Genomic DNA, 27944 nt, shown 5'->3' on the forward strand with positions numbered 1-27944 from the left:
GATGTTGTAGGGATTAAATAAGAAAATATGCATGATTCTTAGTATGAGTTTCTGGCACACAGCCTGTGTTCAATACACATTAGTTATACATAAAGATACCAGTTCAAGTGACAATGGGATATAAGGAAACTTTTTAGTCAGGCCTAAGTTCATACCTATACAAGTAATGACAACTGGCTCACAGCTTTCTCCTTAATTTGGCATGGACAGATTTCTTGATTTTAAAAACGTTAAAATGCGACAACAAACTATACTTATATTAAAAGAGGCAGAGATGAAACACAGGGCAGAAAGGTCAATTCCTTGACCCTTTCTTGGACATGAGAGTTGATCAATTTGACCCTCAGTTTCGCCATCCATACAATGGGGATGTGTGCCTCCTGAGGCTTTTGGAGAGGGACTTAGTTTACCTTGTTCACCGCTACGTACGAAGCGATCAATAAATACACGTGGAATGAATGCATGCAGTAAATGCGTGCTTAGCACAGCGGCCCGGAAACGGTAAACGTTCAGTAAGTGGTAGTTGCTGGCGTTAAAAACAGTAAAAAAGTCTCCAAGACCCTAGCGCACCTTACCAAGTTACACGCGAACCTGCGCAGTAACTTCTCCGGGAGGCGAGGGCACGCGACTGCGCTTGCGCACAAGCGCTTTCCACCGCCCCTCCAGGCGCGCGGGCCAGTGGGGCGGGCCTCGGCGGCGGCGCGACGAGTCCAGAGGGGAGGACCGAGGAAGGGGCGTGGCTAGCAAACCGGCTTCGGCCACCCTCTTCCGGGCTCCGCCAGCTGCGCGCGCACTTTCCCCCCCTTCTTTTGTGGTCCGGCCCATTGCGAGGGTGACAGGAAACCCTGTGCAGGGAGCGCCGCCATCTTGGACCAGCCCGAGGAAGATCCTGAGGGAGCCGCAGGAGCAGTCGCCGCTGCCACCACTACCGCCTCCGGCACGGGTGCGCCTCTTGACCAGCCCGCCTGTCTGCCGGGGCCTCGGCCGACCGCCGCCGCCCCGCCTCCCGCAGCGACCGCACTCCTTTTCCTCGTCCTGACGCCCCCCTCCCGCCCGGAAAGCTGCCCAGCCACCAGCAACCCCCGAGGTAACTCAGGCCTTCCGCAGTGTCCGTCCGGCCGCGCCGCCTCGCCCGGCTCCTCCGAGGGACGCGGGTGGGGACGGCGGAGAGCCGGGCCGCGCGGGCGGCGCCCAGGGGCCCGGGCCCGTCAGGCCGCGGCGAGCCCGGGGGGCGGCCGGGAGCGCCGCGGCGCCGGCCTGACAGGACGCCCGTGCGGGGGCGGAGGTGTCCCCTCGCTCTGTTCCAGCCCAGGCTGCCTCGTCCTCCCCACCCGGCGGAGAGCTCCGAGGCGTGCGGGGAAGGGTGTGTTCTGGCCTCGCCTCCTTGGCCCAGCCGGGCAGGACCGCATCTCCCGCAGGCCCTCTCTCCTCGCCGCCTTTCCCCGCGGCTGCAGACCGCCTCCGCAGTGTTTACCCACGCGCGCCGCGCCGCCTTGCAGCCCGCCAGCCCCGGCCGTGGCGTTCCCGTCCCGTGGGCCCTGAGTACGAAAGGCAGCACCTCGCAGCCTCGGCGGCATCTTGGACTAGCTCCGGTGTCCTTGAAGATGCGGGGAACCTGTCTCTGGACCCGGGCTGGGACGGGGTTTGTGGGCCTGTGCCTTTGAGGTTCTGGTTTTGGTGGGTCTGTATAAGGCCCGTGGACATCTTAGGAGGCTCTGCACCTACATAGTATCTAAAAATAGTGAAGAAAAAGTTTTGGCATTTGTAGAACTAGACGACAGAACAACAGTGTTTCGAGGGTATGTTGTCTACTGTGTGCCAGGCACGGATTTAGGTGTCTTCATACATATTTATCTTGCCTTGCGTAGTCCTTGGAAATAAGTTGAGTTGTCGCTATTTTATAAATGAGGAGACTGAGAGGCCTGAAGTTGTGATGTGGATGGCTAATGATGGTGCATAGAAACTGGCTTCTCCCCACACTGTGGCTGGTGTTTTCTGTGCTACACTCAAAGTTAGGCTACGTTTACAGACATGACCATTTCAAATGTTAGCTACAACTTAATTCCTTTCTTCTTCTCTTTGCATTGGGTGACAGCTGATTACCCCTTCATAACCTAAAGTTCATCATGGCAGCCTCTACACTGGCAAATCCTCATGCTCACAACCCCAGAGGAGGGATGGCAGGATTTCCATTTTATATATGGAGAAAAGTTCTGAGAGGGCAGGTGCTTTCCTCGTGGTCCCATGGTAATTGTCAGAGCCCAGATTTGAACTCTTGCAAAGTTTACTGGTTATTTCATTACTATTCGAACTGCCTTTTATGTAAATGTGGTTAATAATTTGACTTTGCAATCAGCTTCCACCTCTATTCCCCAAGCCTTTTCAGAATTTTTCTCCAGAGTTCTGCTTAGTCGGTTTTACTTCGTCATGCCTTGAGGCATGCAGTGGTTAAGAGTTTTGGAGTCATACTGCCAAGGGTTGCCACTCCAGTACTGCCACTTCCTAGTTAGTTAAGTGATCTCAAGCAAGTTACTTAACCTCTCAGACTCAGTGTCCTTGTCTATAAACGGGAAAGATTGTACCTACATCTTAACTTAGAGTTGCTGCTAGGATTAAATGGGGTTTAAAGAAAGCCCTTAATTGTTGATTGGTGTACGGTAAGTGCTCGAATGCCTGTAACGATGCCAGGCACATAGTAGGTGTTTAATCTGTTGAATGATTGGTTTGGAGAGCTGTAGAGTTAGACCTGGGCCTTAATGCTAGCTCTCCATTTAGTAGTATATGACCAAAGGGTATATCACTTCTTTGACTTGGTTTCCTTATTTGTAAAATGAGTTTTTAAGATGAGAGATTGTTTATAAGGTAGCTGACATGTATTAGGCACTGAGTAAATGGCAATATTGTGAAGATATATAACTTTATATACTAATAGCTGTTAAAAAAATCCTTGGTATTAAAGCTACATTTTTAAAAGTTTTTGCTTTTTATATTTCATGTTAAACTTTATAATTGTTGCATACTTCAACTTTGCAACAGAATTTGGAATGTTCACAACTGATTTTTATCAGTATCAAATATCTTTGTGTAATAATAGTAAGATGTACTATTGGAGGAAACTTGGTTAAGGCTAGGGCAGTTAAGAGTTTTTTTTTAAAAGGTTGAAAATTTTTATGTGGTTAAAAATGCTAGGCATAGCTGAAGACAAGAAATTACAAATAGAGATACTGTACTTTTTAAAAACTTTTCATTCTAGACAATTTTAAATGTATACAAAATAAAGTACATATCGAACATTCATTTACCAATCAGCCAGTGTCGACAGTGATCAGTCTTATTTCATCTATACACACTTGCCTCTTCCCTGCCAAATTATTTTGAAGCAATCTCAGATGTCATGCTATCAGTAAAATTTTCACTATTATTAATCCTCTTAACTCTAGTTGTAAGTGCAGTATAAGTGTAAGGTTTTTTTGGCATTTTTTTTTTTTTTTAAAGTACTTCTGAGAACAGAGGTACAGTATTGGAGTACTTCATTTCCTGTATATAGCATGCCATCATAATTAATTAGAAGATTTGCCTTTCTCTTGACATACTAAGCAATCCAGTTATTTTTTTATCATTCACATCATATAAAAATATGTCATTAAATAACTTGTCAAAAGGGAAGTTTGTTTTTTTAAGTGGGCCTGAATAAGTGGGCGGGTTATTTTCAGAGGTTGTACTACTTTTGAGAAAAGGAAATTGACCACTCATTTTGTTTAGGTTATTAGATTAACTGCAGAAGTTTTGTGTTCACCTGACTGACAAATCAGGTAGCATTCCACTTTAGTGGGCCTCTAAGCAAATCGGAATGCTTCTATTCTTGAGTTCCATGAAGGCAGAGACAATGTTGTTTTTTTTGATCACTATATTGTCAAAGTCTAGCATAATGCTTTGAGCTTAGTAGATACTCAACAAATATTTTGTGTTGGAATCTCAAAAGCAGTCTATCTTGGTTATGGTGTTTTTAACAAAATGTCTTGCAAGTAAAATAAAAAAACAAACTTACCAATTGAAATAATGAGGATAAGAATTTAAATTACCTGGAATATTTAGTAGGTGGTTTTTTTCCCCCATTGTTAGGTCTTGAATCAGCTATGTAAAAATTATGTAGTAATATCATAGGATCTAAGGAGTAGAATAAAATAGCTGTATAACAGTTGTGAAAGTCAGTGCATAAGTGTTCACAGTAAGGAGTTAAGCAAAAAATAAATACCTTCTACTATTGGATGTTAGTTTTTTATTTTGAGGTCAGACATATGACTGGCTTCATCTGATGTTCCCCTTATTATCAGTAAATGCAGAAATAATGTTGGAAATGTTATGAGTGGGAGGTTTTTTTTGGTTTGGTTATTCTTTAACCTGTGTAAGAATTATATAGAAAAGTGCTTTGTAAATATTTATCAGTCCTTTATTTTCTCTACTTTGTATATTTTAGAACATATTACCAAATGAATATATTACGTGCTCATTATAAGAAGTCAGTGCAGGGATGTATAAAGAAAATTAATTTCCCTCTTCCCTTTTCTCCTCTCAGCCCATGTATTCATTTTTCACAGTTTGGTGTGTATTCTTTCATTTTATATGCATATGGGATTGAGTGTGTATGTGTTTGAAAATGGGGTATGCTATTGCATAGAACTCTGCAACATGCTTTTTTTTCACTTAACAAAATCATGGATGTATTTCCCAGTAAATGCATGTAAATCTAATTTTTTTTTTTTTTTTTTTTTATCTTAAGAGACCAGGGTCTGTCCTTGTTGTCCAAATTGTTGGAGTGAAGTGGTATGATCATAGCTCACTACAATGTTGAACTTCTGGGCTCAAGTGATCCTCCTACCTCAGCCTCTGTCTAGGACTACAGGCTCTCACCACTACTGCTGGCTAATTTTTAAATTTTTTGTAGCAACAGGGTCTCACTATGTGGCTGGTTTGGAACTCCTGGCCTGAAGTGATCCTCCCACCTCAGCCTCCAAGGTGGTGGATTACAGGTGTGAGCCACTGTGCCCAGTCCCTAAGTGGTTTTTAAACTAGATGCATATTTCATAATACAGATATACTTCATTCTGTCATTTCCTTGTTGATGAGATTGTACATTATTTCCAGCTTTTTTGCTATAAAAATGGTGTATTAAATGCACCTATAGCCTTGTAGACTGAAGCTTTTGTTTCTGTAAGATATTTCTAAGTAGATTTCTGGGCCCAAAGGATGCTTTGAATTATTTTTAAGAATTTTAATAATACTGATTACTTTCCAAAAATGTTGCGGAATTTCAGTCTTCCACAGCAGAGTGTATGAAAGTGTTTACCTTCACATCTGTACCTGCACATTTCAAAAGCATTCATTTATATGTCTGTATAATCTTATTTGGGAAGGTGTCTGAGTCAGTAAATAGAGACCATGCATTCTATTTTTGTCGTAACAATGATTAATCTTTAATATGTGTTTAGTAACAATTTAGGTTTAAGTGTATTGATGTGGAAATACATCCATGGTTTTGTTGAGTGACAAAAAAAATATGAGGCTGAGTTTTATGTGATGGCATACCCCATTTTTAAATATATTTCTCAACAGTGGTATATTTCATGTTTAGGAGATGAGGTTGAGAAATTCTTTGTTAAACCAATATTAAGCATAGTTAATTAATATTTTAAAGGGGCCACTTGAACACATGGTACAACAATTATTGGTGTTTACTATGCATTTAGTAAACATTTCTCTTGACAACCAGGAAGTTTTTTTTTTTTTTTTGAGACAGAGTCTCACTCTGTTCCCTGGACTAGAGTGCCCTGGCATCAGCTTAGCTCACAGCAACCTCAAACTCCTGGGCTTAAGCGATCCTCCTGCCTCAGCTTCCTGAGTAGCTGGGACTACAGGCGTGCGCCACCATGCCTGGCTAATTTTTTCTATATATTTTTATTGTCCAGCTAATTTCTATTTTTAGTAGAGACAGGGTCTCGCTCTTGCTCAGGCTGGTCTCGAACTCCTGAGCTCAAACAATCCACCTGCCTCGGCCTCCCAGAGTGCTAGGATTATAGGCGTGAGCCACCGCGCCAGCCGACCACCAGGAAGTTTAAAGCTAAATTTTACACGAACTGATAGTAACACTGTTACTCTAAGTTTTTAGTATAATTATCCTCCCTCTTTTTTTTTTTTTTAAATATGGAACGCTTCACGAATTTGCGTGTCATCCTTGCGCAGGCGCCATGCTAATCTCTGTATCATTCCAATTTTAGTATATGTGCTATGAAGCGAGCACCTCCCTCTTTTTCTAATTTTGATTTTTTGCTTTTATTTTATCAGTGTATCTGAATATGTCTGTAATGAACTACCTTAGGTAGGGAAAGTCATGGTCTTTGGAAACAGGTTTGGATTCAAGTTCCCATTTACTAACTTTGTAACCCTGGCCAAATTAGTGAATTTCTCCAAATCTCAATTTCTTCAGTTTTTGCATGGATATGATGATAATGACTCTGCAAAGTTGTGAGAATTAAGAATTATAAAAGACAGTGTAGTGAAAAGTAGTATAGATCATCATCACATGGTTTACTCTCAAATATTAGTTCCCTTAAGAAACTTTTTTGTAAGTAGATAAATTACAGTATTATAAATTATTATTACTAGTATTACCATTCATCTGTGTCTGTAAGTTCTGATCACAGCATCTTCTGAATGTAATTATTTGGTACTTCTTATTTAGAATATTAGAACCAAGTGAGTGAATACTATAGAGCTTCATGGTACATCTCCTAAACATGTGGAGGAGGCAGGATGGTATAGTGGTTAAGGGGGGACTCTGCAGTGGAGACAGTCCTAGGCTTAGTACAGATTTGACTGTGTGATCTGGACATGTTACCTGTTGAGTCTATTTCCTCATCTGTAATATGAGGATAATAGTAACTGTATTGCACAGATAATAGTAGGGATTAAATGAAATTGCATGTGAAGTATTTAGCACATTGCTTGGCATATGTTAAGTATGCAATAAATGGTAACTATAAAAATTGTTTTTGTTATTAGTTTACAAGTTCATTATGTATTTAATGATGCCTGTTGTCTGAAATGTAGTACTCTTTTTTTCTTAAAGAAATCTAAGGCATTAAAGGAGATCTTATTTACATATGAACTTTATTCAGATGCTTTTTGTAAAATGTGGAAGAAAGTGATTTTAATCACCCTAGTAGTTACATACAAGTTATAAAATATTACTAAGGTTTTTTTTTTTAATTAGTGGAGATTGTTAGTGTTGAGTGGACTCATGTTTTCGGAGTGTTTCAACTAAACTAACATTTCTTGTCCTTTTTTTGGACTGTTGAGTTCTCTAAGTAAAACAAAAGCACTCTTAAATAACGGGAAATAATAGGGGAAAAACTTTTTTCCCCCATTCTAAAGCTAGGTAAAAATACATTCCTCACCTCAACTGTGGTATGTTTCATGTTGAAGAAATGAGGTTGAGAAATCCTTTGTTCAAGCAGTATTAAGCATAGTTAATGTTTAAAGGGTTCACTGAGTATAGTTCTGCAAATACATAATTTTGACTGAATGTATCAATAAACTATGGGAATATATGTAAACCTAGCCAGTATCTTCTTAGAATAAGAAAGAGAGGAACTGTTTTAGGTCTGCCTTCTTTGTCTACTGAAATTCGTAAGTTTGAATAGTTTTCCTTCAAGTCTGCTTTTAGGGTTTTTATGTGTGATTTTTTAAGAAACTTGAACCAGAAAATTGTATGGTGAGGTGGAGACAAAGTGCTGGTATTCAATCTGAAATAGTGATCATTTCTTTTATTTGGAAATGATTTCTGCTATATTGCTTGTAATTAAAAATTTTTTTCAAAGTTAGTGTTCTCAGATATTTAATTACTGAATGCTTTGGATGATAATTAGCTGGTACACAAATGAGTACAACTAGAATTGGGTTATAATTTCATGATTAGTCTTCAGAGCAGTTGAAGAAGAAATTGGAATTGTTAGCTGCCATAGTGGAAGGAAGCAAAGTATGTACAGCCACAACTTTTAGTTAGAAGAAGGAATGGAAATAGGAAAGTCAAGGGAAGAGCACAAGAGAAACAGTAATTTGAAGGTGGCTAAGTGATTACTTTTACCTACGTTTGAATGGGGAAAGAAGAGTTTAGAAGAGGAGTTAAAAGTTAATTAGAAGAAAAGAGTCTGGGAAGAATGCAGGTTATGGAGTTAATAACCTTTAAATATCATTTTTAATGTAAGATTATTTTTCTCTCTGTATTTGGCATCTGGGTTAGAGAAGTGGTGAATAATCCAGACCAATTTTAGCCTCAGGACCTAGTTCATTCTTTTTTTTTTTTTTTTAGAGGCAGCATCTCACTGTCTCCCATGCTGGAGTGTAGTGGCCCCGATCATAGCTCACTAAACTCAAAAACTCTTGAGCTCAAGCAGTCCTCCCACCTTAGCCTCCTGAGACACTGGGACTACAGGCATCTGCCAACACATCTGGCTAATTTTTTAATTTTTTGTAGAAATGGGGTCTTACTGTGTTGCCCAGGCTGGTCTCAAACTCCTGGCCTCAAACAATCTTCCTGCCTCAGCCTCCCAAAGTCCTGGGATTACAGGCATGAGCCACTGCACCTGGCCTAAGTTCAAATAAGTTTTGAGTTCTTATGTCTGGAAAAAGGAATAAAATTATTACAATGTTCAGAATTGGAGTAAATCTAACCAGAAAAACTCCTTTCCCTGAAAGAACTGGTTAAGGGAGTTTTCTGTGATACAGAAGACTGATTATAAATATGTTGGAACATGCCAAGCTGGAATGTATTATAGCATGGCATCTACTTTTGCTCAGTGTAATGCATACAGCTAAATGAGAAGACTGTATTGTGTAAAGTGATTGTAAATGAGAAGACTGTATTGTGTAAAGTGATTGTTTAATAATTTGTTGTAATTAACAACTTTCTCTTCCCTGATAAAATAATTCACTCTTTAAAATATATGTTCTTTCTACAGATTAAATTTTATTAGTTATATAGAACTTTTAGTGAAATATGGTATATGGTACATGGTAATAAATTCAGTAAATAAATGTCAGCAATGGTATCAGATGTCAGCCTTGTGTAATGTGACATTGACAAACAGTAAAAACCAGATTAAAAAATACTGTGAATCACTTAACTCCAGTGAGAATGACCTTTATCAAAAAGTCCCAAAACAATACATGTTGGCGTGGTTGCAGAGACACAGGAACACTCATACACTGCTGGTGGGACTGTAAACTAGTGCAACCCCTGTGGAAAGCAATATGGAGATACCTTAAACAGATTCAAGGAGACCTACCATTCAATCTAGCAATCCCATTATTTGGCATCTACCCAGAAGAACAAAAGTCATTCTATAAAAAAGACACCTGCACCCGAATGTTTGTAGCAGCACAATTCACAATTGCAAAGATGTGGAAACAACCCAAATGCCCATCAATTCATGAATGGATTAGTAAAATGTGGTATATGTATACCATGGAGTATTACTCAGCTATAAGAAATAATGGTGATATGGCATCTCTTTTGTTCTCCTGGAGAGAGTTGGAACCCATTCTATTAAGTGAAGTATCCCAAGAATGGAAAAATAAGCACCACATGTACTCACCAGCAAATTGGTTTCCCTGATCATCACCTAGGTGCACATTTGGGAATAACACCAATTGGGCATCGGACAGAGGTGGGGGGTGGGGGGAGGGGATGGGTGTATACCTACATCATGAGTGTGATGCACACTGTCTGGGGAATGGACACGCTTAAAGCTCAGACTCGGGGGTGGGGGGCGGCGGGGGGCATGGGTAATATATATAACCTGAACTTTTGTATCCCCATAATAAGCTGAAATAAAAAATACTACGAATCAAATTTTTAAAAATGGGGTTAAATCTTTATATATATATAAAGAACTTTTGTCTTAAGCTGAATGCTAGTTTGAGAATAAACTTTATTAGAAGTTATTACAAGAATTCATCCCTTGTTTCTCTAGCACCTAGCACAATGTCTGACACATTCAAGGCATTAATTTGAATAAATTGGAGAGTTTTTTTTTTTTAAGTAGGAGAGAAATTAGAATTTTTCAGGTTAAGTCTGTGTGAGGATAGGGAATGGGCTGTGATCTTTTGGAATATCTTCTAATATAAAAACTTCCAAATTTTACAACCACAAATACAATTTTATGGCATTAGTTCTCTCAGCTCCTAGAATATTATATAGCAAGCACCTAATATATTGTTAATCTGCAAGTCCTGTATTTGGTTGAGCCTATGAAATTGCCAATAATAATTGACTTAAATCTATAGGAATAACAGTTTCATGTGATTCAATTTAATTCTAACATTAATTTTGTTTGGAAATCATGATTGCTTTCTTTGGATGCTTTGCTAACAATTGATTTAAAGTAGAGTAAAAAGTTATTTTGTTTATAAGTTAATAATTCCTTTTTATACCATTCTGTTTAAAATCAGGGTTCTGAACAAGTATACAATCAGTAACTCACTTGATCAGTTAACAGTGAAGGGAACTTTAGAGGGAGAGGGGAGGGGACTATTCATAATGATGTTTAACTTTATGAAGACTTCTTTTGTTTCAAATTTTCCAGAGTAATATTTTTTATTGGATGTTTCCTAAAGTGAAATATTGGAATTGTTTCGGTGTAAATGGTTTCTCTTTTTTTGGTGGTTTTTTATTTTATTTTTGAGACAGGGTCTTTCTTATTTGCCCAGGCTGGAGCATAGTGGGTGGGATTCTTAGCTCATTGCAGCCTCCAACTCCTGTGCTCAAATGATCTTCCTGCGTCAGCCTCCTAAGTAGCTGGGACTACAAGTGCATGCCACCATGTCTGGCTAATTCTTACTATTTTTGTAGAGACGGGTCTTGCTGTGTTGCCCAGGCTGGTCTTGAACTCTGGCCTCAAGCAATCCAATCCTCCCTCCTCAGTCTCCCAAAGTGCAGAGATACATAAGCATGAGCCACTGTGCCTGGACAGTTTCTCAAGTTTCTATGGATAATGCATGAGAATGTTAAAACATAATTCATCTAAGAGGATTTGTGTATTTGATCAATTTGGGAAATACAATTTTATTATGACTTATTGTAACAAACATTTTGTTTGTATTCAGTGTGCTTTATCTTATATATCTTTAAAGGATAGCAGTGATCAGTTTGAATAACTTGTGTGTATACTTTTCTTCTGAAGTAACACAATTTTCTTTGTTTTTAGTGCCACCATGGCAACTGCACCATACAACTACTCTTACATCTTTAAATATATAATTATTGGTAAGTTTATTTAAATTACACTCTTGTTACACAAAGAAGGTTCACGTACAAATATTTATGTACTAATACTTAAGCAATATGACTTCTGAAGGAGTGATTTTTCTCACTGTAAAACTAAAGGTGCTTTATTTAATAAGATTTATTTTTGCATTAACAATGTACCTTTTGCATTGTGACCCTGGATACTTCTATAGTACAGTGCTGGGTACTTTGTGATTTGATGTTGGTTGTTCTTGAGGGCTGCTTGAAAGCTTGTTGATATTGGGATAATGAGATAATGTCCTAGGAGTGCTGAAACGTTCCAAAAATACCATGAAAGTCCTCGGAATCTCCAGGTTCCAAAAATTGGTAGAGAATATTGTTTGATTCAGAATAAGTTGTATAATATACATAAAATATAATATTTCCCTCAATTGGTGTTTTTCCCTTAAATTTTAAGATTTTTCTCAAATTAAAAGTCTTAATGTTGTTTATGCAAGCATAGTTATAAGAGTACATTTTAAAGTACAGATGCTTTTCAGTGAATTATTCACATTAGAACAGTTTACTTTAATGTTGAGCTTACGTGACTTTATAATGTTTCCTTCACCGAGGGTTAAAATTGCTATAGTACAGTCAGAGATACCTGTTCTATTATTGGCTTTCATATAGTGCAAATCTTTTTCTTTTATGGAATTTTGCGAGAAATATGAGATGAGACAGGGACCTAGTGAATCAAGCTTCCAAAACTCAGGTTATTTATGCTTGTTATATGCTACCCTATTTGTCATTCTTAGGAATCTTTTACTTATATGCATGGGTTAAGGGAAAAAACAAAACAAAACTTTGATATAGCCCAAAGTAAAAAATACCATTACAATAATTTCTCTCTTAAAAAGCACTTCCCAGCTGGTGATTATTTATTAACATAGTAATTTATAACCAAATTCTGTCACTGCTGAAGGTTGGGAAGAGTCAATTTGTATATCACAGTGAAAACTGACCTAAGATCTTTTGAATCCATTATAAAGTAGGGAAGTACAGTTTTTCTGTGTTCCAGAAACTTGGGATGTGATATAGTACGAGTATAGCAATCATTGCCTATAATTATAAGAACATAAAATTAAGAAATATAACTGTCACCTGAAACTTTCTTTTTTTAAACAGGGGACATGGGAGTAGGAAAATCTTGCTTGCTGCATCAATTTACAGAAAAAAAATGTAAGTTCAATATGTGAGGTAAAACAATAGTTTTCTTTATTATCATGTTTTTGCTTTTTAAAAAGTGTTATTTTCAGTATTTTTTATGCATTTAAATACCACCTTTCCCTATATTGGCACTTTAGTCTTAAGGTACAGTGAGTTTTTAATAGGTACAGATGAAATGACATACACCAATATATTTTAGAGTGTTGATTTTTGTACTCATTATATAATTGGATTCACTTGTTTAGATTTCTTGGTGGTAAAAATGTAAAGTTAATTTTTTTTTTTTTTTTTTGAGACAGAGTCTTTCTCTGTTGCCCGGGCTAGAGTGAGTGCTGTGGCCTCAGCCTAGCTCACAGCAACCTCAAACTCCTGGGCTCAAGCGATCCTCCTGCCTCAGCCTCCCAAGTAGCTGAGACTACAGGCATGCGCCACCATGCCCGGCTAATTTTTTTCTATATATATTTTTTAGTTGGTCAGATAATTTCTTTCTATTTTTAGTAGAGACGGGGTCTCGCTCTTGCTCAGGCTGGTCTCGAACTCCTGAGCTCAAACAATCCACCCGCCTCGGCCTCCCAGAGTGCTAGGATTACAGGCGTGAGCCACCGCGCCCGGCCTAAGTTAATTTTTTTTAAATGCATAGGATAATGTCAAATTCAAGTCATCTTTTTCTTTCTGTTACAGAAATTGATTATCTTATTAGGGGAGATTTGCTGGATATATCATTTGTTAAATAACTAATAGATATGAAATACTTAAAATGGAATTCTTTCTACTGTCATGGGTGATAGGGGAAGGGGCCAATTTGTTGTAACTGATATGCTAAATGCAATTGAAAGCCTTCCTATATAGTTGAAATTATTTCTTCAGCATTTTTGTGCTGCTTACCACAGAGGTTTGATGTAATGTTTTATGAAGTGTCCAGTGTGGTCTGTGTACCTGTACTGGAGAATAGTGGGTTTAGGTTTTAAGTGGCCTAATTGTAAGGGAAGGGCTAATAAATTTGTTCTATTGGCTTAAACATATATAACTTGTCATTGTGTAATAAGTATATATTAAAGCATGATGATTTTCTTTGAGACATGTTAATATTTTCTAGGATAAAAATTTGTTTGACTAACTACTCCCAGAGTCCCAAGACCATTGATTGATTTATTTATAGGTAATGATTGTCAGAAAGCTAAATAGGATAATACTGATATTGTGACGTGTTTGTTTATTTATTTTATTTTTGGAGACAGAGTCTCGCTCTGTTGCCTGGGCTAGAGCGCCGTGGTGTCAGCCTAGCTCACAGCAACATCAAACTCCTGGGCTCAAGCAATCCTTCTGCCTCAGCCTCCCGAGGAGCTGGGACTACAGGCATGCGCCACCATGCCCGGCTAATTTTTTCTATGTATATTTAGTTGTCCAGATAACTTCTTTCTATTTTTTAGTAGAAATGCGGTCTCACTCTTGCTCAGGCTGGTCTCGAACTCCTGAGCTCAAACAATCCACCCACCTCGGCCTCCCAGAGTGCTAGGATTACAGGCATGACCCACCGCGCCTGGCCTGACGTGTTTATTAAAATCCTTATTTTTACTTAGAAGATTCTTTCAGTTGAGGGGTCAACAAACTGTGGCCAGTAGGCCGAATCCAGTCACTGCCTGTTTCAGTTGAACGGTTGTGACAGAGACCTTTTGGCCTGAAAACTTTAAAATATTTACTGTTTGGTCCTTTCCAGAGGTTTGCTGGCACTCATTTTAGTCCAGTCACATTTCTCTCCTTACTTCTGGGTCTTCGCTAATTTTTGTTTCCAGTGGTAGGTTTAGTCTGTTTCTAGCCCATTAGTATCAGTAAATCATTTAATTATTCAGTGGATTTTTCTTCACTAGTTCTTTAATTTGAAGTCTTCTAAGTTGGGATATATTTTTTTTCCTTTCTAACAGTTATGGCTGATTGTCCTCATACAATTGGTGTTGAATTTGGTACAAGAATAATCGAAGTTAGTGGCCAAAAAATCAAACTGCAGATCTGGGATACAGCAGGACAGGAACGGTTTAGGGCTGTTACACGAAGCTACTACAGAGGAGCTGCAGGAGCCCTTATGGTGTATGATATCACTAGGTAAGAGATTAATCATTTTTCAACCTTCATACTTGGGGGAAAAAAATCTATTTTGGGTAATTTTTAAAAAAATTGATTTAGATATTCTTTCGTTTGTAATTGTATGACTGTAAATGAACTTATTTGGGTTTCTTCTCTATAAGTTGCTATGTAAAACTTGATTATAACATGTTTGTTTTCTTTTCTGAAAGTCAGTATGACTGAAGAAAAACTTTAGGGAGATGATGGGTAGAGCTAGTAGAAGAATATAGTTTGAAAAGCAGCGTCAGTTGAATTATTTGAGGAGAAATAATATTTTACATGAAACTGTTCTTTTCAGTAAAAAGCAAACAAGTCTTGGGGAGTTACTTACTCTATTCAGTTTCTAGTGTTAAAGTTTACACCTTCTCAAAGTAAGGCCAAGCAAAGAATTAAATAGTTCTGCTAATCCAGCATTGGAAATTATAAAAAGTTCTATGCTTGTACCTGAAGGTTTTGAGTATTTAATTGTTCATTTACTTAATTTTTTTATGTCTTAAAATGGATTAAAGTGACTTCAAATACTGCATGTGGCAAGATCAAATTTACTTCAACATAGCTGTTTCTGGAAACTCAAAGCACTTGATAAAAAGAAACAAAACTGTATGTAAAGGTTTGGCTTTGGAGAACACGGAAAACTGTGCTATTTCGTTCAAACTGTGCTGTTTGTCTACTATAAGGTGGAAAATGAACTGGATCACCTTTCATGTTGATGCAAAGCACCAGTAAAAAGCAGCGTGACTCTTTTTTGGGGGTAGAGATGGGTGAGTGGGACCAAGTGATAATTAGACTTTCAAGCATATTTCCTTTGGAAAATGCTTTATACTGTTGCCTCTTCAAGCGTCACAGTGCAAGTTAGCATATTAGGACCCTGAGAAGTTCTGCAGTAAAGAAATTCTTTACTGTTTAACTTTGTTAAATTTGGTGTTTCCTACGCTTATTTTATTGAGGAACGTATTTTGGGATGCCTTAGAATAAAGATAGTGGCTGATTATAATTATAGTGCTTAAAATTTCAGTAAATTCTGGAATTGGGTGATCTCAGAGCAAAACAAAGTGAAACAAGCCTTAATGCTCTTCACTGTGGCCAGGCAATTAGTAACATGATCAGTAAATAGTAGGAAATATAGAAATAGTGGAAAGACTGTTAAGGAACTTGGCCATCTATATGGAATTGTCTCATTTTAAAAATGTGGAATGTATTTCTGAAGATTTCACATAATTAAAAACTCCATGCATTTTTAATAAAATTTAAATATAGTGATGTGTGCTTAAAATGTTTTTTCTTTTAAATGTACCTTTTAAGCACAGTAAATACTTTGGTGTAAGATTTGTATCTCTTCATCAAAAGTATTTCATTTGGAAACAACTGAAATGTCCTTCAACTAAATGGATAAACATGACATGATATATCCGTATGATGGAATGTTATTCAGCTATAAAAAGGAAAAAGTACTAATACATGCTACAATGTGGATAATACTTGAAAATATGCTAAGTGAAAGAAGCCAGACACAGAAAGGGCACATATTGTATGATTTCATTTATGAAATATCCAGAATAGGTAAATTTGTAGAGACAGAAAGTGGATTGCTAGGGTTTGGGAAGTGAATTCTATTGGGTATAGGGGTTTGTTTCTCTTTGGGGTGATGAAAATGTTCTAGAATTAGAGAGGGGTGATCAGTGTACAACTTTGTGAATGTACTAAAAATAACTAAGTTATATACTTTAAAACGGCAAGCTTTATGATATGTTCATTATGTCTTAATAAAACTTATTGGAAAAAGTACTTCAGACTTTAGACAGGTGTTTTTTTTTTTTTTTGCTCTGTCACCCAGGCCAGAGTGCAGTAGCGTCATCATAGCTCACTGCAACCTCAAACTCCTAGGCTCAGGTGATCCTCTTGCCTGAGCCTCCTGAGTAGCTGGGACTACAGGCATGCACCATGATGTCCGGCTAATTTTTCTATTTTTAGTAGAGACAGAATCTCCCTCTTGCTCAGGCTGGTCTTGAACTACTGACCTCAAGCAGTCCTCCCGCCTCAGCCTCCCAGAGTGCTAGGATTACAGGCGTGAGCCACCTTGCCTGGCCTAGACAGGTGCTTTCTTGACTCGGTGATACTTTTGATGTTAGAGTCATGATACCAGTTTTTTTTCTGTTTTGATCCTTGACATTTTGCAAACTTAAAAGAATTATACTTTTCATTCTTGGCGTTAACTCTAATTGTTACAGGGTGCTTTTCTAGATTGACGGCATAGCCCTCACAGTTTTTTGCCATATCAATTTGATATATCTAACATCCACACCAATGTTAGGAAAATTTTAGCATTTTTTTAGCACTAGTACCATCAGTTAATGAGTATTTATTTATAGATTTAAAATTATCATTATAATATTTTAAATTGAATTTTAAGTTACTAGCGTAACTACCAGAATCATTGGCAGAAGCTATGGTACCTGTAAATAATGTGGTTTACAAGATCTTGATACGATAGTACTTACAAAGGTTTTTTTATGTCACTTTCCTTGCCAGCTTTGAAATTTTAAATTCATCAAAATCAGCATAAATGTTTAGACTTATTTAAAGTTTGTTCATGAAGTAAAACATAATTATGTAAAATCAAGGTATGCCAGTTACTACAAATATTGTACAGTGATAAGGCTTGTGCTTTTTAAAAATGATACTTGCTCTGGGCACAGTGGCTTATGCCTGTAAGCCCAGCACTTTGGAAGGCTGAGGCAGGAGGATTGCTTGTCAAGACCAGCCTGGGCAACATAGCGGTGAGACCCTATCTCTACAAAAACTAAAAAATAAATAAGTAAAAATGATATTTGAACATTGTTTACTTAGAAAATTATGAAACATTGGGGGAGAAAGGTGCTATTTTGCTATATGGCATCTTTGTTTTGACATTTAAGTGGAGATTTATGTACAAAATGATAAAGTACCGAAAAAAGAACCTGAGAAACGAGTTCTTATCAGTTGTCATTGGGAAAGGATTAAATATTTTGAATATTGAAATTTATATGAGTGCTGGCAGCTGGAGAGCATGGAATATATTCATAAGGCTAAACTAGAAACACTTGGAGGACAGATGCTATGTGTAAAGGGGCTCAAGGCCTGGCTTTGACGTCTTTTAAATCTTTATGGGCTTCTGTTTCCTCAGATGGTAAATAAGTAAGATGGATTAATATTCTGTGAGTCTGTAAATCAGAAACATTTTTAACCTTTTTTTGTTGTCTTGACCCCTTTGGTAGATTCCATTCTGTATAATGTTGTAAATTATTTGGATTTGTTGGCCATCTTAGGGCCTATTTGGCTAGTGCAAATGAACCTCTGAGTTTTTAAACTCTTGCTTAGAGAAAGTGGATAAATAAGACAGTCTGAATCCCAAATGATTTAGCTGCCTGGTAAATAAAAGTATAAAGTTAGGATAAATTTTTTCTCTGATGTCTGGGTACTTGAATTTCCAGTCAGATGTATTAAATGCCTTTTTAAAGCCAGTTTTTATGCGGTTATAGTTTAGTTTACTCTTTAATTATTAAGGAAAGGTGAATTATGTGCCAGCTTATAATAGTGTTGACTGTCTTGGTTTCTAATTGAAAATTAAAATTTAAAGACATACAAAAATATTTTCATTGAATGTGTTATTGGTTAGGCATTTTGATTCTTGTTTGTCTCTGTTTTGTGATTGAAAATGTGGATGATTTAAAAATTTTAGTTTTGACTTCAGTTTGGAAATTCTGAGTGCAGAATTTTCTAAGTTTTCTGTGTTGTTCATTGCTTGCGTATTGACCTGTTCACAATGTGCTTTTAAATGTAAACAATTTCCTTCTGACATGTAACTAGCAAAGCTGTTGGATATTGAGTTATTTATTTAAAAATAATGGGCTTGGCTAGATTTTTGAAAAGTATGTGATTGTATTTCACAACTGTTCTTCAAATTAACTAGTCAAAGCAAGAATACTCCTTTAGGATCTATTGATTAAAGTATATATTTTAAATATTTGTTGAAGTTTCTTTTCTCTTTAAATGGCAATTATGTGGTAGTCACAAATTTAAACTTTAATTTTTGCAGAAGAAGTACATATAACCACTTAAGCAGCTGGTTGACAGATGCAAGGAATCTCACCAATCCAAATACTGTAAGTTAAATGACATTTTATTATACAGAAAATTAAGATCTAAGTTAACCGAAAAGGACAGCCATTTACTGGTGAGATTTTTGTATTTAAATACTAAGAATGAGAAAATCTTTATTTTATTCTTCAATTAATTGAAAAAAGTTTAACTTTTTTTTTCAGTTCTCATTATCTCAGATTTTGCCTTTTATTATATTTAATTTTTTTGTTCATGTTTGTGGTTTAAAAAATGTGAATGTGGTGGTGATCTTGTGTCAAGTGGATACTATGAAATCTGAAATTATAATTTTAAAAGGGCTCTGTTAGTTTCATAGAATGTTAACATTGAAGGAAACTGGGTAAAGTGTACAAGAGATCTCCCTATTTCTTACAATTGCATGTGAATCTGTAGTTATCTCAATAAAAATGTCAATTAAAAATCAAAAGGGTTCTCCATGCTTAAAAAACTAGCTTCTTAACCAGACTGGAAATTATTTATTGAGATTTTAAAGGCCAGTCTCTGTGCCAGGCTCTGCAGTGTACAAAGATAAATGTTGGTCCTTGGTCCCAAGAAGTCAATAGACTAGCAGGGAGAGAGAACCAGCAAGTATCTAGATAACCATGCTACAGAGTAGACTGAAATACGAATTCCCCGGCACGGTGCTGGGGGAGCCTAGGATGGTCAGTGCCATTTGGAGAAACCAGCTGTACAGAGGAGTGGTGTTCAAGCTGGTCCTTGGGGACAGGCGGGTTAGGTTTCAGTAGATGTTGTTGAGAGTCTTCCCGGAATAATGTGAGGAAGGGCACTGTGCTGTGACTGACTGAGCTTCACAAGAACAAGGCCTGTGTCTCGCTTTGCATTACATCCCCAGCACCTAGCAGAGGCCTGGCTCAGTAAATAATGTAATCAGTGGTAGGATTAGCTTTTATCAGGGAACAGCAATTTAATCCTATTGGGAGTCAGTTATATTGTTTGCCTATCATGTTAGGGGACTGTGCCTGAAACTTTCCATTATCACATTAAGCCCATTGTAGGTATACATACAAACCTGTAGATGAATGTTCATAGCAGTTTTACTCAATAGCCAAAAACTGGATACAGCCCAGCTGGCTATTGTTAGGTGAGTGGTTAAATGATCTGGTACATCCATACAGTGGAATACTACTCAGCCATACATAGGAATGAATTAGTGATGCATGCAACAATTTGAGTAAAAAAAGCCAGTCTCAAAAGGTTATATATATACTATGTGATTCCATTTATAAAACATTTTCAAAATGACAAAATTATCAAAATGGAGAATAATTAGTGGTTGCTAGGGGTTAGCGATGGGAGTGGAGGGTGGGAGTGGGGTGACTAAAGAGGGCAGCACAAAGCAGTTTGTTTGTAGTGAGGCAACAGTTCTGTATCCTGTTACAGACGCAAATCTACACCTGTGATAAAATTACATATACTAAGCACACACACTCTCACTCACTCTCTCTCTCTCAGGAGAGCATGTAAAAACTGTGAAATATGAATAAGGTCTGTAGATTGTACCAAAGTCTTTTCTAGTTTTGAGAGTATACTGTATAGTTACGTCAGTTGCTGCCATTGGGGAAGCTTGGTGAAGGTTCATGGGACCTTATTTTTTTAAGCTTCTGTGAGTCTATAGTTATTTCAAATAAAATGTTAAAGCAAAACTCATTGTAGAGGGTCCATGGAAGAATATATATATAAAAAATTAACTGTCTTTCCTGTCTCATTTGTGCCCTTTGAAATCTAACCAGATCTTCAGAAGAAAAAAAAAAATCTGTTAAGGTCCAGTTCAAATGTTACATTTTCTGTAAGGTTGCTTTTGATTTCTGGGTAGAAGTTATGTACTCATTTTGTTGCTGGCATGTAGTGTACCTCTGTGTAATTAGCTTGCAACTTTATGTCTCCCCTTTTAGGGAGTTAGAAAGCCTAGTTTGGAAATTCATAGTGAATTGGGAGGGGAAGCAATAGTCCTTGTTTTGAGTACTTGTCATTTATAATGGCCCCGCACTAGGCCACTCTGATTTTACCAGACTTGATTTTCTATAAATTGATTTCCTTTTTAAGTGTCATTACTTTATCTTTAAAAGACTAGTGGACTATATGTGAAAATTTCTTTCCCTTTACAGTGGGTACTTGTTCACAGTGATTGAAGATTGCTCACTTTTGTTGTACTATTTAGCTGTCCTTGCACAAGGTTTACATTCAGATCAAAATGGTTATTTAGTTTATTGGACACAAATCTTTGTAAGTGAAAGAGCCAAGAGCTGTAATTTCACATGGAAAAAGAAGTTAATGGTGGAAGTGCCTTTTTAGTGAAAACCATCCATTCCTAAAGTAGCCATGTCTAGAATACCATACCTGTTTCGAAGGGGGGGAAGGGGGGGAATTTTACCAATTGGTGTCAGACAAGCTTATATATATGTATACAGTTTATCCATAACCCTCCCACCCCCAAAATAAAGGCCAAAGGCCTTTGCTTTTTCTCAAAGCAATGTACTTTTTTCTTATACCTTTGTAGAGCTGACTTTAACTTTGGCCTAACTTCAGTTGTATCTTTAAGTGACTCCAGTGTGGGTGTAGGTGTGATATGTTGCCTTAGATTTGAACTTACTGCATACGTGCTCCCCCTGCTCCTACCCCTACCCCCATCTGCCCCCCCTGGATACACACATAGGTATTTGTTACCAGTACTATAAACTTAGTCCTGCCTAGGGATAGTTACCTAGGGGCAGGACAGTATTTGTCTGAAAGTCACAGTTTGAGCTTTCTGCCTGGGTTCTAATGTCCTCCCTACCACTGACCCACTGAGTGACCTTTGGCAAATCCCTTTGCTTTATTTGAGCCTTATTTCTTCACCTGTACCCTGAAGGAGTTGAACCTAGTGGTTTTTAAACTTTTTGAGGGTCCCAGAACCTTTGGAAGTTCTGATGAAAGCCACGGAATGTCCATGTTTACACTATTTTATGCTTAAGTTCAGGGCATTCACAGATCCCCTGGAGCTTTTCCATGGATCCTTGGTAATCTTAGATAAATCATCTTTGGACTAGACTAGACCAGGTGTAACCAAAGTACGGCCTGTGGGCCACATCTGGCTCATGGCCTAGTTTTAAATGGCTTGCAAACTAAGAATGATTTTTACAATTTTAAAGGGTTGTAAAAAGATAAAAACAAACAGCAAAGAATAATGCAACAGAGACCATATGGGGCCCACAAACCTGAAAAATATACTATCTGCTTTTTACAGAAATGATTACCAAGATCCTTGTTAGTATTAATGACTTTATGATTCTGTAGTTCTGCATAGTGGGTAATTGCTAGTTCTTGGTTTCCTTTTTAGGCCCATATGTTTTTTCTTTCAAGGTTTTTGGGTTTCAGAATTTGCATGGTTGGTTTAAAGGATTGCTTTTGTTTTAAGATGTCTTTTTTTTTATCACAAATTAGGTAATAATTCTCATAGGAAATAAAGCAGATTTGGAGGCACAGAGAGATGTTACCTATGAAGAAGCCAAACAGTTTGCTGAAGAAAATGGTGAGTTTCTTTTAAGAATTAATGGTCACATTTGTTAGAAATAATTTCTAAGTAAAGGTGGGATTTTGATACTGTAGAATATTTGACAATTTTTAAAAAAATGCAAACTTCAAAAATCTCAATGAGGAAAAACAAAATGTTTTTATTTTTATGAGATTTATGTTGGAAGTAGTATAATTATTTAATGACAAATATAAAGATGTTCTTCATCTCAAACTCTTTCATAAAATGCTATTGTAGGAGGAGTGAAATCTGATGGGAAGCTTATTCAGATGTTACTGAAGAAATGCCTTTGTTTAGTTTGAAATGTCCTAATTATAGTCCACATTTTATTTTTAGGCTTATTGTTCCTTGAAGCAAGTGCAAAAACGTAAGTATGGCTAAAAGATCATATTTTGATTATATTCAGGTTTCTCAAAGTAGAACCATATATATAAAAAGTCTAATGTATATATAATATAATGTATAATGCATATGGCAGGAAGAACAATGAGCAAATATCCTTTTCTGTCTTCACATTTCAAAATAATATGAATTTTTGTTAACTTAAAAGACTTGTAGGCCGGACACGGTGGCTCACGCCTGTAATCCTAGCACTTTGGGAGGCCGAGGTGGGTGGATTGTTTGAGCTAGGGAGTTCGAGACCAGCCTGAGCAAGAGTGAGACCCCATCTCTACTAAAAATAGAAACTAGCTGGACAACTAAAAATATATAGAAAAAATTAGCTGGGGATGGTGGTACATGCCTGTAGTTAGTCCCAGCTACTTGGGAGGCTGTAGCCTAGGTTAATAAATGAAATTGTGTTTACATTTCAAAAGTGTTTGACTTTCACAACTGAGGTTGAGTTTGCCATCCCAGACCCAAGCTTGGTCAATCTGTTCTTTACATAATACTTCTGATCACGTTAAAAAGCATGGCTTAAGGAAATACTCAGTGTCTTACTCAGAAGCATAATGAACATTTCTTAATTGTTCTTCCATGTCCATTATTGAACCATAGCACTCTCATCATCATTCTTCATTTTATTAGGCCAAAAAATGCCTTGCAGTGGTGAGAGCTTTTGTTTAGCCTTGGCTGTGCTATTAGTCCCAAGAGAATGGAAGTGTGACCATGGCTAAGCATGACTATGTCATTATCACATGATAAAAACAGCACAGTTCATGCTTCGCTGAACAGACCATACAAATCCTAGAATCCTGTTCAGCATGTTTGGAGAGATTTCATTTCTGTTTGGAGTACCATCTCTGTTATCACAGAAATGAGGCATCTTAATGATTAGAACACATAATTACCCAAACAGGGTTTATAGAAAGGGCTCTTAGTACCATGTTTATATGCTTTCCATAGAAAATATTTTCCCATGTTGTTCACTTAGCTCAGTCTCCTGGTAATCTCTTATTAGATGACAGTGGCTAAGTTGAAGACATCATGGCAGTTGACTACAGGTTAGCAAAAGGTCAGTGTATAATGTCTTGTCTTTTCTAGAAAGCTGTGGTTCTTGAATAACATTGTCAATTGCCTCTTAGGGGAGAGAACGTAGAAGATGCCTTCCTTGAGGCTGCCAAGAAAATCTATCAGAACATTCAGGATGGAAGCCTGGATCTGAATGCTGCGGAGTCTGGTGTACAACACAAACCCTCAGCCCCACAGGGAGGCCGGCTAACCAGCGAACCCCAACCCCAGAGAGAAGGCTGTGGCTGCTAGTGACCTCTTTGCCGTGGCCCCTCATTTGACCTTTCACCTCTGTCTGTTGGAAGCAGTACTTTTTACTGCCTCATTGTCTTCTGTACATCTTACTGGGTTTAATTAAAAAAGAAAAAACAAAACTCTGTTGTAAAAACAGTTTAACACAATACTAAACTGCTAAACAACTAGATGTAATCAGGTTATCAAAGGCAAGTAGAGTAATCTCTCCTGCATGGTAAATCTAGACTTTTTTTTCCCCCTTGTCCTCGTGATAGATATGTCACCAATATATGATTTAAACTGAGCACTGATGCTGGATTTCATGATTTTTACCCTCCCTCTTTGGCAAGGCTTTGTCTCATTGTATGGTTTAATTTGATGGTATCTTAAGCTTTTCTCCCCATCTTTAACTGTTCAAGTATGTCTGTTGTAACCAATATGTTCATTGCTGTGAAGTGACTTCTGATGGTAGAGAAGGGGTCCTATAATTGCTGTGTGTGTGTGTGTGTGTGTGTGTGTGTGTGTGTGTGTGTGTGTTGGGTAAATTCCCTGTTGTGTGGGTGGCATTTTTCTTGACGAGGTTAGCTTCTGTCTTAGCCTTGCACAGGGAAAATATCCATTTATCTTCTGTTTTGTGCTTAATTAATAGCTTTATCTTTTTTTTACACCATTTTATCCTTTTCTCTTTAACAGAAAGTAAATATGTATAAAATTTGAAGGAACCGAACTAACAATACATTCTGTGTATATTATTTTAATGAAGAAAATAAATTGATTACTGGCATTGGAACAGTATAAAATACCAGTTTGTACAGTATGACCTATATGTGACCATGTTACTCCCTTCCATTTCACACAAGGAAATAGACACAACTGCAGTTCACAAGTGGTACTGGCTCCACCCCTTGGTGCTGGCAGTGATTGGGGACATTATGCTGGAAAGAGCTCCTAGCATCAGAGGATTAACACTAGCAGATTCTGTTCCATCTTACACTGTTGCTTACCTGCTGATTTTCTTAACTGTTCTTGTGCAATCGACAATGTGCTAACCTGCTTTTCTCTTTTTGTAAACGTTTTGCATTACAGGCTGCATTCTTGCCTTACTGTATAGAAAAAGAAAAAAGGCTGGGTTTATTATTGCACATTTTAAGCTTTTATACCTTTATCTTCTTGGAATGGTTAGATTCTGAACCAAACAGCCAGAACCACAGGTCTGCTGTTAAGGGATTTTAAATTGTGCATTTTTAACACTACAGTGAAATAATTTAAGATATCCCTTGTGTTCATAGTATGAGGGGCTATTTTATGTCATGTTGGCATAAATTATTTTGTAAAAGGGAAAATGTTTCTAATGGTGTTTCAGTGCTTGTGCTGATACAAAGTAAGTTATTACTTTGCACTAGGTGGTTTGGCCACTGAAAGAATACTGTATTGCAGGAGAAACAATCTTATTTATTTAGACAACAAACTTAAGTTTTACTAAGTCCTTCACTTCTGTTGATTGATTTCTAATTGAGTTTATGGTTCGGTGGCTGGGAATTGAGAAGTTATTTGAAGTAGGATAGGTAAACCTCAGTATATTATATGAAATGCATTCAGTTCAACTGCTGTGTTTAAAATACACATTTTAAATCCCTCTTTACAGACACTAACGTAAAAGTACATCTTTCTGGGTTGTAAACACGTGGTGGTACCAGAGTATTGTATAGTCAATGTTAAATAAAAGCCAAAACTGGAATGTGCAGAAAATAGGATTTGGTTAATTTGTGGACTCATTTCTATTTTTGTCTTTGTTTAACTTTTTAAGAAATAAGATTCCTGGAGTAGATTGGTATGTTCTGTTAAAGAATCCATTCTGTTAAAGTGATCCATTTTGCTTACACTGTTGCATCACAAGGGATTCACCCAGGGACCATGACCTGCTGGTGTGTGTGTATATTTACAAAAACAAAACAAACCACTCATTGGGATATAAGGTAGCAATCACAAACTAAAGACTACGGCTTGTTTAGGTGCAATACCCTGATTCCCAAAGTTAGCTACAGTGGGTCTTACTGTTTTTGTGACAGAAGGATTTATTCAGACTGCTGTACTCATTTGATGTAACAAAATGCTATTAATCTAAATATTTGTAAATAAAGTACCTGTATCTAGATTAAATTAAAATTGGTTGCATTATTTTCTGAACTATAATAGGGTTTATTTTCTTCAGGTGAGCAATTACGTGGCATGTCAGTTTTTATTCCAGAATTGTCCTTACTTGTTGTATAAAGAGAGGTCTATATATGTAGCATATAAAACCACAGCACTAAGTAATTGAGCTACAGTTTTATCCTTGTGTTTGCATCACCCTGGCAGTATTTCAGTCAACCTTTTTCAGTGTAAGATCAGCACATTTTGGTGGCTGATAGTGTTCTCCTTTGACTGTACTTGGGGCCAAACTCTATTATTTGCATGTATAATCCCCTATAGTAAACTTGGGTGCTCAAAAATAGAGGAGCAAATTGTTATATTGTAACATCTGTGTGCCAGACACTGGGCAGTACATTTTGGAGAGATATGTGAAGTTCTTTTAATTTTTATTCCATTAGCGCTTACTGCTTGTGCAGGTCACCTGCTTCTCTGGGTTACTCATTGCCCTCACACCTATGAGGCCCTCTGATTAGTAATTGGTGCTTGGTACTATTTATGCGTTAGACATTCCAGTACAATGTTCAAGTCTTTTTCATGGATAATAAAGTGTTTGATGCAGTAACCTTGTTTTTTTTTTTTTTTTTTTTTTTGGTTGGTGGTGTACACATAATCCTAGGTAGAGGTAGTAAAATTTCTTTGGAAAGGTGTCTTTTGAAACCAGGTGTTTGGCTTCATACATCATATCCTTTCTCTAATTCCATGAGACCATAATTTTTGAGAACTTTTTTGCCCATATGTCCACGATTTTAAGTGTGATCTTTTTTTCTGGAGACAAATAGTTTCAGTTCATTTCCTTCAACAGAGGAAAAGTCCAAATAATTACCTTCCGTTCCTGTTCATGTGGGAGCACAGAGAGGGTTCATGAGGCAGTCTGGAGAGAAGATATTTTACCCTCGCTCAACAGGGGCCGGGCCAGAAAATTGTGTCCTTGAAGGATTTCAATAATTTTGTGAATGGGCTAGGCCTTTAAAAAGCATTTTGCTAAGACTTGAGAAAGTAAAACAAAAAAGAGAATGTAAATATAAAAGACAAGTCAAGTTTTGTTTTGGAAGTAGATGACTTCTAGCACTTACTATGTTAATAAATTGTATGTCATTTTCATTGTCTTTATTGTAATTATATTTATGCCATAATGGTCCAGTTGTACCCAAATAGCTTTTCAGGAATACAAACCTCGGTGGTGAGGGATACTGCACTCACTGTGCTACTCTGTACTGCAGTACCATGGTATAATGCCTGTTGTGGCTCAAAGGCCGTCTAGTGGCCTAGAAAAGAGTTCTTGGGAATATTTTAAAACCTAATATATTACATATTTGCCCCTGGGAGTAATTCTGTTGCCACAAAACTGTGACAGCAGTTGCTATTGTTTTTTTAAAAACTGTACACATCATGGAGTTCACCAGTTAATTATAGTAGTTCAAAAATTTAAAAGTCTGAACACAATTTGAATTTATCACTGGGTCAGATTCTTCAAAGCTTTCCTAATTTTCCACCAAAGAATTAATGCTTTTGGCTGAGGAAAAGCATCTGAAGTGAAATAGTTGTATAGTAGATACTTACAAATTATGAAATATATTCATTGATAACATTTCAACCTCCAAGTAAAAGATGGAAAAACCACCTGAAAGATTTTTTTTGGAATTAGGTAAAAATTTTATGGCTTGATGGTTTTACTGTAAATTGATTTGTGAATTGTAAAGTCAGATGACAGACCCAAGCTGATTATATCTTAGTTTTATATGAAAAATAGATTTTAAGCAGAATTGA

General features: G+C 37.2%; 1 protein-coding gene and 1 non-coding gene across 2 annotated transcripts; one reads left to right on the forward strand and one right to left on the reverse strand.

The window, feature by feature from the left end:
• Positions 1–674: 674 nt before the first annotated feature.
• RAB14 (RAB14, member RAS oncogene family) lies at positions 675–26150 on the forward strand. Its single transcript, XM_045563060.1, has 8 exons — positions 675–1087; positions 11265–11323; positions 12470–12523; positions 14434–14611; positions 18708–18774; positions 22211–22298; positions 22638–22668; positions 23825–26150. The coding sequence occupies exons 2-8, from the start codon at positions 11272–11274 to the stop codon at positions 24000–24002; spliced, it is 648 nt and encodes a 215-aa protein (XP_045419016.1). The 5' UTR covers positions 675–1087; positions 11265–11271; the 3' UTR covers positions 24003–26150.
• On the reverse strand, positions 6196–6298 carry LOC123646727. Its single transcript, XR_006737988.1, has one exon. It is a non-coding gene; the product is annotated as a U6 spliceosomal RNA (small nuclear RNA).
• Positions 26151–27944: the final 1794 nt, after the last annotated feature.

The sequence above is a fragment of the Lemur catta genome, chromosome 10 (assembly GCF_020740605.2).
Source record: "Lemur catta isolate mLemCat1 chromosome 10, mLemCat1.pri, whole genome shotgun sequence".
Classification (NCBI taxonomy): domain Eukaryota; kingdom Metazoa; phylum Chordata; class Mammalia; order Primates; family Lemuridae; genus Lemur; species Lemur catta.